The 15,356-nt window shown below is 33.2% G+C and overlaps 2 protein-coding genes and 1 long non-coding RNA gene across 3 annotated transcripts; 2 read left to right on the top strand and 1 right to left on the bottom strand.

The window, feature by feature from the left end:
* Positions 1-364: 364 nt before the first annotated feature.
* On the bottom strand, positions 365-1,819 carry LOC9305921. Its single transcript, XM_021018153.1, has 2 exons — positions 1,668-1,819; positions 365-1,033 (listed from the first exon to the last, which is right to left on the bottom strand). Exon 2 carries the CDS (start codon positions 1,026-1,028, stop codon positions 636-638), a length of 393 nt encoding a protein of 130 aa, XP_020873812.1. The 5' UTR covers positions 1,029-1,033; positions 1,668-1,819; the 3' UTR covers positions 365-635.
* Positions 1,820-5,529: 3,710 nt separating this feature from the next.
* Positions 5,530-9,509, top strand: LOC9305920 (L-ascorbate oxidase homolog). Its single transcript, XM_002869803.2, has 6 exons — positions 5,530-5,881; positions 6,011-6,120; positions 7,071-7,341; positions 7,472-7,920; positions 8,022-8,390; positions 8,973-9,509. The coding sequence occupies exons 1-6, from the start codon at positions 5,747-5,749 to the stop codon at positions 9,262-9,264; spliced, it is 1,626 nt and encodes a 541-aa protein (XP_002869849.1). The 5' UTR covers positions 5,530-5,746; the 3' UTR covers positions 9,265-9,509.
* A 553-nt stretch (positions 9,510-10,062) lies between these two features.
* On the top strand, positions 10,063-10,870 carry LOC110226449. Its single transcript, XR_002330488.1, has 2 exons — positions 10,063-10,565; positions 10,662-10,870. It is a non-coding gene; the product is annotated as an uncharacterized LOC110226449 (long non-coding RNA).
* Positions 10,871-15,356: the final 4,486 nt, after the last annotated feature.

The following is a 15,356-nucleotide window of genomic DNA, read 5'->3' as shown; positions in this document are numbered from 1 at the left end:
GTAACACACACTTATCTCAAGAACATTTTACACGCTTAACGGTTTTGATAATCTCTTTTATAAGATTTTATTTTATTTTAGAGCTAACAAACTTTTCTAATTATAATTTAATCGAATATGTAAAATATAAACATGGTGATGTGTTTGATTGTTAAACTTTTAGATAAATACTTTCTCGTGTTTTTTACTTTTCTCTAAAAATCCAAAAAAATCCGTTCATATAAATAGAATTAACTAAATAAAGTTGAGATCTTCTTTATGTAAGATTTTTTTTTTCGTTTGTTACGATTTTATTATTTAGTTTAACTTATCAATTTATCTACAAAACTTATCAATTTATCAACAAAACGTATCGATCTCTTCATTTCTTCTAGAAATTGCACGAACCGATATTTCATAAACCATTTTTTACAGACAAAATTATTCTTTGGTTAAAAAGAATCCGATCCTAACCACAACCACGTTTGGGTTCTGTTAAGAACAAACATAAACAAAAAAACATCATAAAAAAGCATATCAGAAGCAAACTTGAGCTCTTAGACCCAAGATTTCAAAATCCAGATTTCATGAGATCAACAAACTAAATGATTATTATTCATCAGCTCAAGACTAAAGTAATGATCTCAACAAATCAATTACTTGTCTTCTTTAGCTTTCTCTTCTTCCTTCATCTTCTTCTCCCACCTTCTCTTCTTATAATCAAGCAGCATCTGAGGCATCTTCAGCATAAGTTTCGCCGTGTTCTCTCTTTTCTCAGCCGAAATCCTATCGCATTTATGCCCTTTCCTCTTTGTCCTCATAGCTTTCCTCTCTGGATCATAAGGCCAATCTTCTCCATTAGTCAACACTTCTTTCCTCAGCATCGCCCTCCTTCTTGCGCTTATCCCTAACGGTTTCCATGCTCCCATCTCCCAATAACCCCACACGCCTTTTGTCAGCTCGGTTCTGTACTTATCGAGTTTCGCCCTCCATGGATATTGAAACCCCGTCACTGTCTTCGCCACAGCTTCTGCAGCTTTCCCAGCCATAACTTCTGCAATAACCAAAACCACAATTCTTTAAAGATATCACACAGCAACAGTTAAATTTGTATCCTACAATCTCAGAATTTGTTAAGAACCTCTAAAATTGTAGCAGGAATGGTAAATGTAATCCAAAAACTCAACTTTATCTTATGAAACTTGGTTAAAAAACCTTTAAACTTATACATTTCTTGCTAGCTAAAAGCAGAGGAGATCAAATGAAGAAAGGCATGATACGATAATGATTCATAGAAGCAAAAAGATAAAAACTTTGAAGCCAAAGAGAGATTTGGTGAAGAAGAATATTATAGTGAGAGTGAAATTGACACAACATTTCTTACAAATCAAGCACAGATTGGTTGAAATGTTGTTAAAAGAACACTCTTTGGAGACTAATTCTTGATTTACAAAAGCAGAAATGTGATGCAAATGGATCTAATCCCCTGAAATTAGGGTTTGATAAGCTCAACGCTAGGATTCCGTAACTGGGTTCCGTTACCTAAAGATAACAATCGATTTCGATTCCAAATCTAAGCCTCTCAGACTACGGGAACGACTAGGTTCATCAATATACTTGATTCATCTTAATACGAATCTACTTTGAGATCTATATGAGTCTTGGAAATGGAATGAGAGAAAACTTACATATGATTGGAGATCGGAGAAGCTTTTGATTGTGAGAGCAACTTTGAGAACGCGGCGCTGTCGCGCTGATGAAGAACACAGGACAAGGGTTGGGTTTTTGGCGTTAGTAACCCTTTTTCCTATTTCTGTTTTGTTTTTTGTTTCTTCCAAAACTATTTTTAATTACTTAGTATAAATATTTTTAGAACTTTATTTATTTGTAATTTTGTATAAATACTATAGGTTACTCTCACTTTACAATTCTAAATACATCTTCAAGAGTACTATTTCTATTTATTTTTATTTTTTTGACAGCTTCTATTTTACTTATTTTATACACTTCAATTTTAAGAATTTTGTTTGAATTCAATTTATAATACAGTGTATTTACCACATCTTAACCATTTACAAAAAAAATTCAGTCACGAAATCTCAATTTTTAGAATTTTTGTTGTTGTGTTGTTAGTAATTTATACGCACAATAATAAATAACGATAGTAGTGCAAATCATTAAGTTAAATATTTTTGTTTTTGAAAAATATAAATTTAGATTAAATTTAATTAGCTCAATTACAGATTCGACCGTCTATTGTGTATATTGTGATTACCATATTCCAAAGTATTATTGGTAAATAAAATTGGAAATAAACAGCTAGTAATTTTTTGGACAGAAATAATGATTACAGTTTATAAATCGTGAATTTTTATTTTCCAACCAAAAGATCATTAATAGAGTGATGACAAAAAAAAAAAAGATCATTAATAGAGTATATCAATGAAAACATATTTCATCCATAAACAAGCATGGGAAAGTTCACCAACTTGACCGTGTTCTATACTTGCTTCACCAACCTAAGCATTCTAATGCATGTGATAAAACTAAGCCAACACATGTTTATTTTGCTTTTTATTCTAACAAACCAATTGTCTCAAACACTGAATATATAAGATATGGAATTTGAGTAAGGAATTGATAACATACATCATACATGAAGATGATCAGTTGTGATTGTGACTTCATTTTTATGCCGTAAATTTCTTGGCTTAGAGAGAAATAGAGAATATGCCCAAGCATATGTGGTCTAGTGGCAGAGGAAGCTTTGGGAAAAGGTGAAACTCCCAAACTTGAGTTCGATTCTCCCTGGAAACAAAAACACATTTGTTTGGGAAGTCTGTCAGTTGGGCTTTGGCCCAATTGGTTTACCTGGTAGCCAGAAATGCAGGCGGCCTGACTACTCCCTGGCACTTAGTCGGAAGGCATTCCAAACTCGGGATAGGCAGAGTGGTAGCCCGTAAGGGCCTAACCGTTAACACGGTGGACTAGTCCACTATGTAGCACCACGGTGTGTTCCTACCGGGGCCGACCGGATAGCCGATAGGGTTTTTTAAAAAAAAAAAAAAAAAAAAAAAAAAAAAAATAGAGAATATATTGCAGAAAGCTCTTATTCGCACTTTCAAGTCATTGCACATCCAAGTGGCCGGTTAAAAAAAGTTTGTATTGTATTTGGGCTAGCTACTATAGAACCAAACGTATATAATTAGGAATAGGTCGAGAGAGACAAAAAGAGTATTACTGGCCCTTATGGCCTCATAGTGAATTGTGGCCTGATACATTAGGTTATCAATTGGCCCATTCCAATGAATGCTTTGTTCATTCGTATACATTAGTGCATTGCTAAATAATGGTAAGCCACCGAAATCGCACTCTAGAATACTTTTTACATGTTTTAACACTTTTTTCTTTCCGAAAAAAAAAAAATAACACTTTTTCCTTTCCGCTAAATCAAGAGTCATCCCTTTTTTGTTTGAACACCAATCACGAACCATACTAAATAGAATTTGATGTTAGTAGAATTTGATTTATATGAGTTGTAAAAATAAAATAAATAGATTTTTTATTTTATTTTACAACAAATGAGTTGTAACAATTTTTTATAGATTTTTTATTTTATTTTTGGTAACATGTCGTTAAGATAAGTCGTCGATTCAATCGAACAAACCACGGAACCACATGTGTTTGATTTGTTTACTACGTTTCATGTGTTTGTTATAAACTTTTTAGTTTTAGTATCGCTGCCCTTAAATATTAAACAGTTGATCATTAATTACATGTGTTTCCAATGGTTTATTAATGTTATCATATGACTGATTCAAATCCTGTTAGAGATGATCATATCACGCAAGTGGATAGCATTGAATGAGATCTAAAATTGCATTTAGTCTACTATATCATTGGTAACGAATATCCCGTCGATTCCGTCGTAATAACTAAGCGGTGCATGGCATCAGTATGTATATTAATAATATTCATTGAGGAACGAGGAACCTTCCTCCACGTAAACGTAAATACAATAATATTCCTAAGTCCAAAGTGTTTTATAATCCAGTTAATTATTTCATGATTATGGTCCAGTCTGAGTCATGAGATGACATCGATTCTTGCTTAAGTACTACATCATTGTTTTGGAGTGTCGACAACAGGATATAACCCCATAAACCGCATTAGACATAAATCGATCTCTAATTTTTCATACTACATCTTTGTAATAATTTGTTGTTATATTCAACTCAAGAAAATAAGAGTTCAAAATAAAATAATTTCAAAAATTGTTATTTTTGTTTTTGGCTTTTAACGAGAAAGTTTTGGGTATGTAGTATAATGTATGTATCCATAATTAATCTCTTTGGATCTCAGACTAGCTTCTGATAATAATTCTTCTTAAACAAAATCGAACAAGGTTTAAGTGTTTAACTTTGATCGAGTTAACGTCACTAGTCCACCAAACATTTGGTTAAAATAATTACACTGTACTTCTTAGGTGGATCAAGGATCATATATAGTATAAAAAAAGAAAAAAAAAGGATCATATATTCTTAAACTTAAAAAAAAAAACTACGATCAAAAAAACAAATTAATCAGAAACTTTTCAAAGGACTTACTTATACCGAAATTTTCGGAACACGCTGATGACATAACCAGACTTTTTTGTCGAATGGTACCTATGATTACAAAACATGACCACATTTTACATTCACACATACATGAGTTTTGGTTATTTCCATTATGCTATATAATATCATAATTCAAAAACAGTATTTTTCTTGTTTGTCTTTTTCTTCAATCTTTGCGAATGGTGCAGAATGGTACTCTAGCACGTGAAATCGCAGAAACTTGTATCTTCCGCTTCATTTCCATGGTACACCTCACCTTCATAACTCTGATCTGTAATCTCTACTGTCCAATAGCATTGACTTCAGCTAAATAATTCATCCGACGGTTAAATGATTCAATACAAGATTTAACAGAAACACGTGATTCTTACCTCCTGACAGCTCACACGCCGCGTTTCAAAACACCTTCACTTGCGGACAATACGGAGCAATGGTCGATGTACTCTTGACCCAAAGAAGGCCCAAACACTTTTAAATAAAATTAATTATAAACTTTTTGATGAGTGAGCTCTAAAAAGAGTAAAAAGACAGAGAATCTTATGAAATTTTTTTTCTTTTCTTTTTACTATTGTATATAACTAAGTAACTAAATATTATGACATAATTTGCAATCCAAGGTGTTACACCGAATGGGTAAGTAACTAAATACTAGCTTTCTCAATCTAATGGAGCTCATAAGAAAAATGTTTTTTGTTAGGCTAAAAATCAAATAAAAATATCATTATGTTCACTTTAATATTTATAAAAAATTGTACATGTAAACGAAATTTCCCAAACAATATTGTAAAGTGTGAAAGGATTTAATAATGACATTGACTTATAGGAAAAAGTCTCTTATTTTTTATTTCGTTTTTCAATTTTAGTTCAAACCTATAGTTAATAATGCAAATCAAGCTCTCAATTCAACCAATTAAATTTGATGATTTTGATAACATTTGAGGATATACATTTTAATATTTTATAAAAAATATTTCTTCAATACAAAAACATATTAGTTACGTCGGTGCCACTGCTACTAATATTTAAGAGGGCATCATTAATAGATTCTCCAAAATCCTCTGTATATGGATCTACACCTCTCTTCAGTCTCAGACTCAAATCAATAACCCAAACCCAAAAAAAGAAAACCAGGGAAGAGTGGAAAAAAAATGAGAGGTTCTTGCAAAATCTCTATAGTTCTTCTTCTGGTTTTAATCAATGGTGTGTTTGGAGATAACCCTTATAGATTCTTCACCTGGAAAATCACTTATGGTGACATTTATCCCCTTGGTGTTAAACAACAGGTGTGTTCTTTCAACTGTTTCTTCTTCTTCTTCTTCTTCTCTCTTTCTTGGTTTTTCACATTTTCTCCGTTTGTTTTCTCGAGAAATCTTGTGATAACATTTTCTCGGGTTGGGTTTTGTGTAATGCAGGGAATATTGATAAATGGGCAGTTTCCTGGACCTCACATTGACGCAATCACAAATGATAATATCATTATTAGTGTTTTCAATTACTTGAAAGAGCCTTTCCTCATTTCTTGGTAAGTTCTTTCACAAATCTTTACTTATTTGCCGTATAGTGTGGCATAATGCGTTGCCGTGAGAGTTGAATATTCTTGGACAGAAAGAAGCAATAGAGATTGAAAAAATAGGATAAGATCTTAACTTTTGATTTTGTGAATTTTGTTTTTGTTTTCCAAAAGAATGCAGCTATTGGACAAATGTGCTTTGAGTACTTCTCATCTCACACATTATCACAAAAGAAATGATGGATACTCTTCCAAAGAACAATAATTCTAGATGCATGAAACAGAAATTTAGAACTCTTTAATTTTTCTCGGTGATTTTAATGCTTTTAAAAACGTATGTTTGCTTGTAGCGTTAATAGAAGTTTTAAAGCAAATGAACTACTTAACATTAACAATCAATGTTTTCAGTTTTTTTTTTTTTTTTTGTGCTTAAAAGAAGTATTTATAAATTATAACAATGAGATAAGATCCTTAACTCAAAGGAACAAAAAGTCTTTCTTTACTCTTTAGGGATTAATCAACTTTTAATTTGTCAAACCTGAAGGGATTGATAACACAAATCATAAAATCTAGCATTCTAGTGTTTCAAGTAAAATAATGGCTACAAAGAAATGAAAAATAGTTTTCTTGTTTTATTTCATTTGAGAATGTCAATTTCTTTTTCTTTATTGTCATAAAAGCTCTTTCTTACACCCGACATGATTGGCTGTCAAACATACAATAATATATAATATCTTAATATAGATATGCCATAAGAAAATTAAAATATTCCACTTGATCCATCCAAAGTCCAAACTAGTCACATGCGATGACACATGTGAGCTTTAAGTGTCAGTGGGAAACAAAAGGAAGTCATTCAAATTAACTTCTAATTCCCGGATCTATTTGAATATCCATAATTAACCCCATACTCTTAATTCGATCATATATACCCCTAATCTTTGAAGACTGTTTCTTCTTAGGAACGGAGTGCAACAGAGGAAGAACTCATGGCAAGATGGAGTCGTAGGGACAACATGTCCAATTCCACCTGGCAAAAACTTCACTTATGTAATCCAAGTCAAAGATCAAATTGGTAGCTTCTACTATTTCCCTTCTCTTGCCTTCCACAAAGCCGCTGGTGCATTTGGAGCCATCCGTGTTTGGAGTCGTCCTCGCATCCCCGTCCCGTTCTCTCCCCCTGACGGTGACTTCTGGCTTCTCGCCGGAGATTGGTACAAAACAAATCACTATGTAAGTACACTCCTTATTGCCCTAATCTCTTTGCTTGAACCGCAAGAAAAGGAATTAAACAAAACGATTTACGTTTTGGTTTTAGGTATTTGGTTTATTGATATATATGACTATATTTTTGGTTTTAAAGGTTTTGAGACGTCTGTTAGAAGCCGGAAGGAATCTACCGAATCCTGATGGAGTTCTCATCAATGGTCGCGGCTGGGGAGGCAATACCTTCACCGTTCAACCGGGTAAGACCTATAGATTCAGAATATCAAACGTTGGGGTCGCGACTTCATTAAACTTCAGAATCCAAGGACACACTATGAAGCTCGTTGAAGTAGAAGGGTCTCACACTGTTCAAAACATCTACACTTCACTTGATATTCATTTAGGACAGTCTTACTCTGTTCTCGTGACGGCTAACCAAGCGCCTCAAGACTATTACATCGTCATCTCCTCGAGGTTCACGCGAAAAGTCCTCACAACGACTTCAATTCTCCATTACAGTAACTCGAGAAAAGGCGTCTCTGGCCCTGTTCCAAATGGTCCCACTTTGGACATTGCATCTTCTCTCTACCAAGCTCGAACTATACGGTAAAAAACATGTTTCTTGATGTACAAGTAACCGCTAAAAAACAGGGGATTTTATTTGAAATTTGATTTTTCTGATGTTTGGGTATTAATGTGATATATAGGAGGAATCTTACCGCGAGTGGTCCGAGACCAAACCCACAAGGCTCGTATCACTACGGTTTGATCAAACCAGGCCGTACGATCATACTCGCCAACTCGGCTCCTTGGATCAACGGCAAGCAAAGGTTCGCCGTGAACGGTGCCTCGTTTGTTGCGCCTGACACACCATTGAAGCTCGCCGATTACTTCAAGATTCCCGGAGTTTTTAACCTTGGAAGCATCCCAACGAGTCCCCCTGGTGGAAACGGAGGGTACCTTCAAAGCTCTGTTATGGCCGCTAACTTTAGAGAATTCATCGAGGTTGTTTTCCAAAACTGGGAAAGTTCAGTCCAGTCTTGGCACGTCTCCGGTTACTCTTTCTTCGTCGTCGGGTAAGAAGACAATTCTCTTACTATTGATAATATCAAAATCTTGAAATATTATTTATCTTATAATTAGGAACTAAAATGGGCAATCTGATTAACAAATTTGGCTTTGGTTCGTTTTCGGTTTATCGGTATTTCGAAAATGTAAGCAAACCATGCTAGTAGTATATAGTTTGGTTAGTTCGGTTTGGTTTCGATTTGGTTTTAGATCAGATAAAATAGTAAAATATAAACAAATCATCCTTCAACTAATACTAAATGATGTTATATATGATTATGTCTATCTCTTTATAGTATACATAATTTTTATAGATATAACTATTTTTACAGAAATACATTTTGGTTGATCCAGTTTAGTTTAATTCGGTCTAACTGGTATCGATCTTGGTTCGGTCTTTTAATAACAGAACCTATTAGGTTATGACCATATTTGAATTTGGCTTTGGTATAAGCATTTTGTTTTGGCTTAGATTTGGGTTGTTTCAGTTTGATTTATATGTCTACCCATTTTAATGTAGAAAGTTAAGATCCATTGAAATTTGATCTTAGTATTATGTTGAATGTATTTCATATTTCCTTGGATAACAGAATGGATGGAGGAGAATGGACACCCGGAAGCCGATCAAAGTACAACCTGCGGGACGCGGTTTCACGGTCCACTGTTCAAGTTTATCCGAGGGCATGGACAGCGATCTACATAGCGTTGGATAATGTGGGGATGTGGAACATAAGGTCAGAGAATTGGGCAAGACAGTATTTAGGGCAACAATTTTATCTTCGGGTTTACACTTCCTCTACTTCGTACCGAGACGAGTATCCACCACCAAAGAACGCTCTTATGTGCGGACGAGCTAGAGGCCGCCACACTAGGCCATTCTAAAAGGGATATTGGACGCGACGGCTCAACTGTTTTCTTTCTTTTCTTTTTAGATTGAATGATTTGAAATGTTTAGTATTGTCACGAGAGGGTGGCAAAGAGATGTGAGCTTTGTGGATTTATTCACTACGGCAAGAAAATTAGGAACAAGAAAAAGTTGGAGCTTGACTTGAGCTTTCAATTTAATTTTTATGACGAAATCAAATGTTGTGTTCTTATTTTAAATTAAATTTTATTTTGTTTTACTAGCCATCAGTGTAGCGTTTTTGTGGATCTATAATTTTCATCCACTAATAGCCTGGAAAATTGATATTTGCTGATTAATACTCCCTCCGTTTCAAAATATAAGGCCTTTTGGAGAAACTTTTTTGTTTCAAAATATAAGTCGTTTTCAAGTTTCTATATAAATTATATATTATTTTAATATTTTATGATTATTTTTATTATGCAGTCTCTTTTATGATTGACTGAACTTTTAAAAAGTAGATTTTCTTAATCGGCGTGCTTTTAGTTAAAACGCCTTATATTTTGAAACGGAGGGAGTAATAAATACTACATTTTGCGAACTCGTCAAAATTGGAAGAAAATTAAAATTCAAGGTATCTATGGACTTCTAATTAGAAAACTTTGATGTATACAATATATTTTTCATTGAACTTCTATAAATTGAATGATTTGTTATGTGATATGTTATCATAATGTTGACGTATAAATTATCTTCTTTTCTTTTTGTTAAAGTTGACGTATAATCTATCTATTACTAATAAAAGAAACTATTTAAAGCTTCTAAAACTAGCCATATCAGCATGATAAAAACATCTTAAGAGTAAGCCACATCAACAAGATTCTCAAAGTCTCTCCTTTAGGAGCCACGTGGCATCAAGCAAAGGTCAATTCCATTTTCTTCTTCCGAGATATTCTAATGCTTCCAATTCTCTCCCACGTCTTCATCAGTTACGCCAACGTCAACGCCATAATTGGGTCCTGCCTCCTTAAATTTCTCTTCTAAACCTCACTTCCTCCTTAGATCCTTCTTCACACCGTCTCTTTCTCTCCTTTTTTTACTCCAATATACTGTTTCCAGATCGAGATCTACAAAACTTCTTCAAATCTGCTCTACAACAGTTTCACAGTATTGTTGACACTACGGCACTACCTCCTCATAACACATCTCTTTTAATTCGTTCCGATTGGTCGTGTTTCATACGTAGAAGATGGTTGTCGATCATACAAACAAAAGACAAAATCCTTCTACCGTTCCAACTTCCAAGGCGTAGTTGATCAGCAATCCAGAGATCAATATTGTGAGATCCCTTTGTATTGGTTCCGATGTTTCCATTTCTACTTTCAATGTCATTGGAATTGACATATAGACTTTGTTAATTGTTTTATGTGTTTAGCACATTATGTTAACAATACAAGTGCAGCCTTTTAAGCTACGCCAAACACTCGATCATGAGTACCAACAAGTAAGGTCTAAATATTATGTTAGTAACATTATTTTCTGTTATAGCTTTTACGCTTTTTTTTAGGTTGGTAGAAAGCTGTATCATGATTCATGAATCAAAATACCCCCAGAAGATGTAGTTGCATACACTTGATTCTGATATATATATATATATATATATATATATATATATATATATATATATATATATATTATCCTTACAAATTAGTAAAAAACGTGGTGGTCACCAGACCATGTGAGGCACATTTAGTTGTTGCTGCATGTACCTCTACAACGTATTCCCAATTTTGGTTATGACCATGACCATATTCGATTATCTACATCATTTGTGTTCTTTCTACATGATATTTTATTAGTCTTAATTAGAGGTTTTCCTTCTGTCGGGGGTTGCTAATGTCTCGCAAATTTCTGTGATTAATACATTTGAGTTTTGATCACAATCATGTGAACTGGCAGATTGAGCTACATCGTTGTCAAACCAATGTTAGTATTTTTCAAGATAGTCTAAATCAATACCTATAAAAATGCTTATTTCTAAATTCTAAAAAAAAAAAAAAATTATTTCTCTCGGACTGATGATACCACTAAGAAAATATCTTATTTGAACTTTTACATGACTTTTCGACGTTGAACTTTGTGTCTCTCATTACCCAGGTTGTGAGAACTCTGTTTATAACTCATATCACGGCCACTAGAGACACCTTGCGAAAGGTGTTCACTTTTGTATCTCACTTTAGGGAATTGATCCTGTGATTCTACAAAGATCAAAGAGGATAAAAAACAAGAGTGTGCTTGATTTCAACCTTAATTAGGCATAAGAGCATTGAAAACTTTGGGATACAAAGAGGAAGATGGTTTTCTGTACATCTACCTGCACATGTGACATGTCTGTTGCCAAAAGAAGGATTGTTCTCTTTTCTCAAAATGTTCTCTCTAATTCTATCACAACTGAAGATGGAAAGTTGTTCAATCTTCTGTCATACCTATGCTTCCTAGATTAATCACTACAACATTTATACTGTTTCAAAATTCTTTGAGCTTTTCTTAGTTGTGTTTAGACTATCTTTTAATATATAGATAGATATGGGATATGTTTTTAGTGTTACGTTGCAGCCTTGCAGTGGTTGGATGTGGTGTTAGGAAGAGTGAAGAGTGAATCATCTAGCTGGAGCAACGTAATTAATCATGGAAGAGTGAAGCATCTAGCTGGAGCAACTCAAAGTTATGAATTATGATCACAGCTTATAAGTTTTGTTTTTATTCGTATGTAAAATGTCAAACATTTTTCTACTTGAAAAAGGAATATGTATATAAACGATTTAATGATACTTTTTAATATCATATACCAAATTCAATTAAAACCAAATTTTAAATTTTGTTTAAAACAATAGTCGCACATTAATATTTATGATGCATCAAGATTTATTAAGCAACTTTTTTTTTTTTATTATTTTACTGTTTGTAATATCATTTTTAATGTTAAATATCCGGGCGTAGCCCGGACCAACTCCTAGTTTACCAAATAAAATTTATACTTTAGACCAAACTTCTAAACTCTAACCAAAAATTTGATAAATTAGGCACTACAATAACATGTTACCGTCCGTTTCTTAGGGGTCGTCAAGATTGGTCCGCCTTGATTTTAGGGGTCAAGATCGGTCGCGACTATAGGCCAGTTTCATTAACTAAATGAAATTTTTTGAATGCCCCCAAAATGTAAGACCAAGAATACTTGGATTGAAAAATTGACTTACCTCAAGTCGCTGGACGATCTAAAACGCAGTAAAACAAAACATTGCTTACTTGGTCGTGCGTTCACACATAGTATAAACTTTATTCCATAGTTCTGAAGCTGCTTCCACTAAAACTATTGAGTACCAGTCTAAGACTAGACCTTCTCCCATCTACAACTTTCTTCAACGCTAAATTCCAAAATCCTTTATACGTATCTTTAAAGATTGTAAAATGTAATCCATACTCATCCAAAGCTATATGTGCTATATGTTTAGAAATGTTAATTTGTTTTGCAGTGCTCTATTATTGTTAGCACATTAATTAACAGGCCAGCGCCTTAACGTTTCAAGGTTTTACATTGGACTATTTACATACAAATCGATCCATCACCACATTTTTAAGAATGCTTTTTTTTTTTTTTTTTTTTTGAAGGGAAGCTTATCAAATTTTTGAGTCATTTCTTTTGAGTTTCTAACCAATCGCCACAAACGACCTATCAATAAAACTATCATATACCTTAGTAATTATGATAAAAAAAAAAATCAAAAATTTGAATCGGGTCATATAAGTATAATTAAGTGGAGTTGTTAATTTTCCTCAAAAATATGATATTTACCGGTTATTGACGAGAGGAATGGATTCATCAATATGACTTGATGACTATTCATTGAATTGAAATAATAAATAATTACTATGATTAGCAGAAGAAAAGAACAGGAAAAGTTAGCTTAGTTAGTTGAGCAAAAAAAAAAATCCACGCTTTATATATATTGAAAAGAAACCATAATTTTACGCTCTATACATATCGAGTGGTAATACCCACGAGACCCGATACAAGATGATTATTCTAGAATAAAGTAGAGTTCAAAAGAAAATTGTCAAAACCTAATTCGAAAGGTCTTTATAAATGTTATTTGAGATTCTACAAAATTATCTTCCTTTCTTTTTCGTGAAATCGTATATCTTTCTCTTTTATCCTTTTCTTCCACCTTCCATTAATTTTCCTCAAATATCTGTTTGATCATATAACAATAGATCTTTTTCGAGCAAGTAGAACTTAAGGTTAAAACTCTAATCCGAATCATCATCAATATTTGCTATATGTCAAAACTCTAATCCGATTCTTAAGTTAGTGTTTACTATATTCCAATATATATCTTCACCTACATATATACGAGGATAAGATTTTGGTAAGTCACTTGCACTCAAGTAGTCAAGTATCTTTGAATTTTCTTTAGGAGGCCACATACGAAGTTACTAACTACACCTATACATCTACAAATATCGAACACCAAATCCATGTGTCCCATGGGTTTCTCTAAGTCACACGGGATGTGACTTAATTATTTCTTATGATAGATATACATTATATATGTATAGGTCATAGATCTTCATATCATCTTATCACATCAAATCAAAGATGTTGATAGCTCATCTATTTATCGAGGTATAATCGCTAGCTCATTACCAAAATTTAGGACTTAAACGCATATTATGATCAAAAGTGTGTCTCCAACCTAAATGGCAAAAACTAGACTTACAAAAATTCAACTAATAGTATATTTGTAGTCAAATCTATATGTTAATTAATGGTCTTTTTTTTTTTTTTTTCTGTTTTTTGCTTGTTAATGAGATCTGTTGCTTTGTGTTCCTTTATGACGAAGGTAACATTTTTTTTTCTCGTGTTTGAAAATTCAAACTATATCTTATAACTCAAAAAAAAAAAATGTGCAGAAACTTAAACGCTACAATGTGCATTTACAGCTAAAATAAGTATTAGAGCTACTAGATATTTACACATTTTAGAAAACTAATACGTTCTACAGCACCTGCTCCACCATCATAACAAAAACTATATATACTTATTTATATATACTAATATTTAGTCATCATAATATTTAGAATTTAGTATATTGTAATATGCATGATTAATCAATCAACTATACTAAAATAATAGTTATAAATAATAATACGACGGAATTATCTTTCCTGAGGAGGCTAGAAATTTCAATGCTTTATCTGAAAACAGTGGCAGATCCAACACTGTGAAATAATATAATAATTAGACGTTTTGATTAGTGATAACTCACCGATCCCGGTTGACAATTTCTTAACTATACGTATATGAGCATTAGTACGAGTTACTAGTTGATGACTAATTCAAAGGTATCATTGGCAGGAAAGTTCTAGCGTAAATTTGCGAATGATAAATGCAAAAAAGTTACTACAATTTCAAATGTTTAGCGATAACATATAGTATAAGTGAAGTACATGACAATTTGGTTATTTCAAATTATTTGTAAATACACATTATATATCGTTACAAAAAAAAAACATGTGTCTTTTAGTGTGGTTGTCTACCCAATCAGTTGACTTTGTAGAACTTTTGCATTGACTTAAATTAGAACGCTTTTCTCACTTCTCAATAAAATATTTCGCTCCTAATAGGTCACGTACCTTGGAAACACATAAGTCTAAATGTATATGGACCAACACTGGTCTGACTATTGAACTAATAATATTTTTTTAAAATCAAAATAATCGATATTCCACTTCGATTGGTGCTATAAATAGAGAGAAGAACCAAGCAGAAATGGAATCAAACCAAAGCAGTTTTCTAGTTCTTTGAAAACTAAAAAGAGTACTTCAATGGCTACTCATTCAAGGTTTTTATACGTGCTTCTTCTTCTTTCATGCATTGTTTTTGCATTGCTTGGGGGGAGTTGTGGAGATAATGTGGAGAATAACAATGACGATGATGATTGTTCTTCCCGGAGTTGGCGTGTTGTGGTAGTTTCTACGGAAAGCTGCTAAAGATATGACGTGGAGGGGGATCCTCTAGGTCGCCGCAGCAAGCAAGCTGCCTGCCTCTGGAGATAACTGGGAGGAAGGG

The sequence above is a fragment of the Arabidopsis lyrata genome (genome assembly GCF_000004255.2).
Source record: "Arabidopsis lyrata subsp. lyrata unplaced genomic scaffold ARALYscaffold_7, whole genome shotgun sequence".
Taxonomy (NCBI): Eukaryota; Viridiplantae; Streptophyta; class Magnoliopsida; order Brassicales; family Brassicaceae; genus Arabidopsis; species Arabidopsis lyrata.
This window is presented reverse-complemented; position numbering and strand designations above follow the sequence as displayed.

Excerpts from the sequence above, each read along its gene's own strand:
- LOC9305921 (XM_021018153.1), bottom strand. The coding sequence starts at position 1,028 with ATGGCTGGGAAAGCTGCAGAAGCTGTGGCGAAGACAGTGACGGGGTTT.
- LOC9305920 (XM_002869803.2), top strand. The coding sequence starts at position 5,747 with ATGAGAGGTTCTTGCAAAATCTCTATAGTTCTTCTTCTGGTTTTAATC. Across the intron at positions 5,882-6,010 it reads CCCTTGGTGTTAAACAACAG|GGAATATTGATAAATGGGCA; the intron begins GTGTGTTCTTTC and ends TGTGTAATGCAG. Across the intron at positions 7,921-8,021 it reads TACCAAGCTCGAACTATACG|GAGGAATCTTACCGCGAGTG; the intron begins GTAAAAAACATG and ends TGTGATATATAG.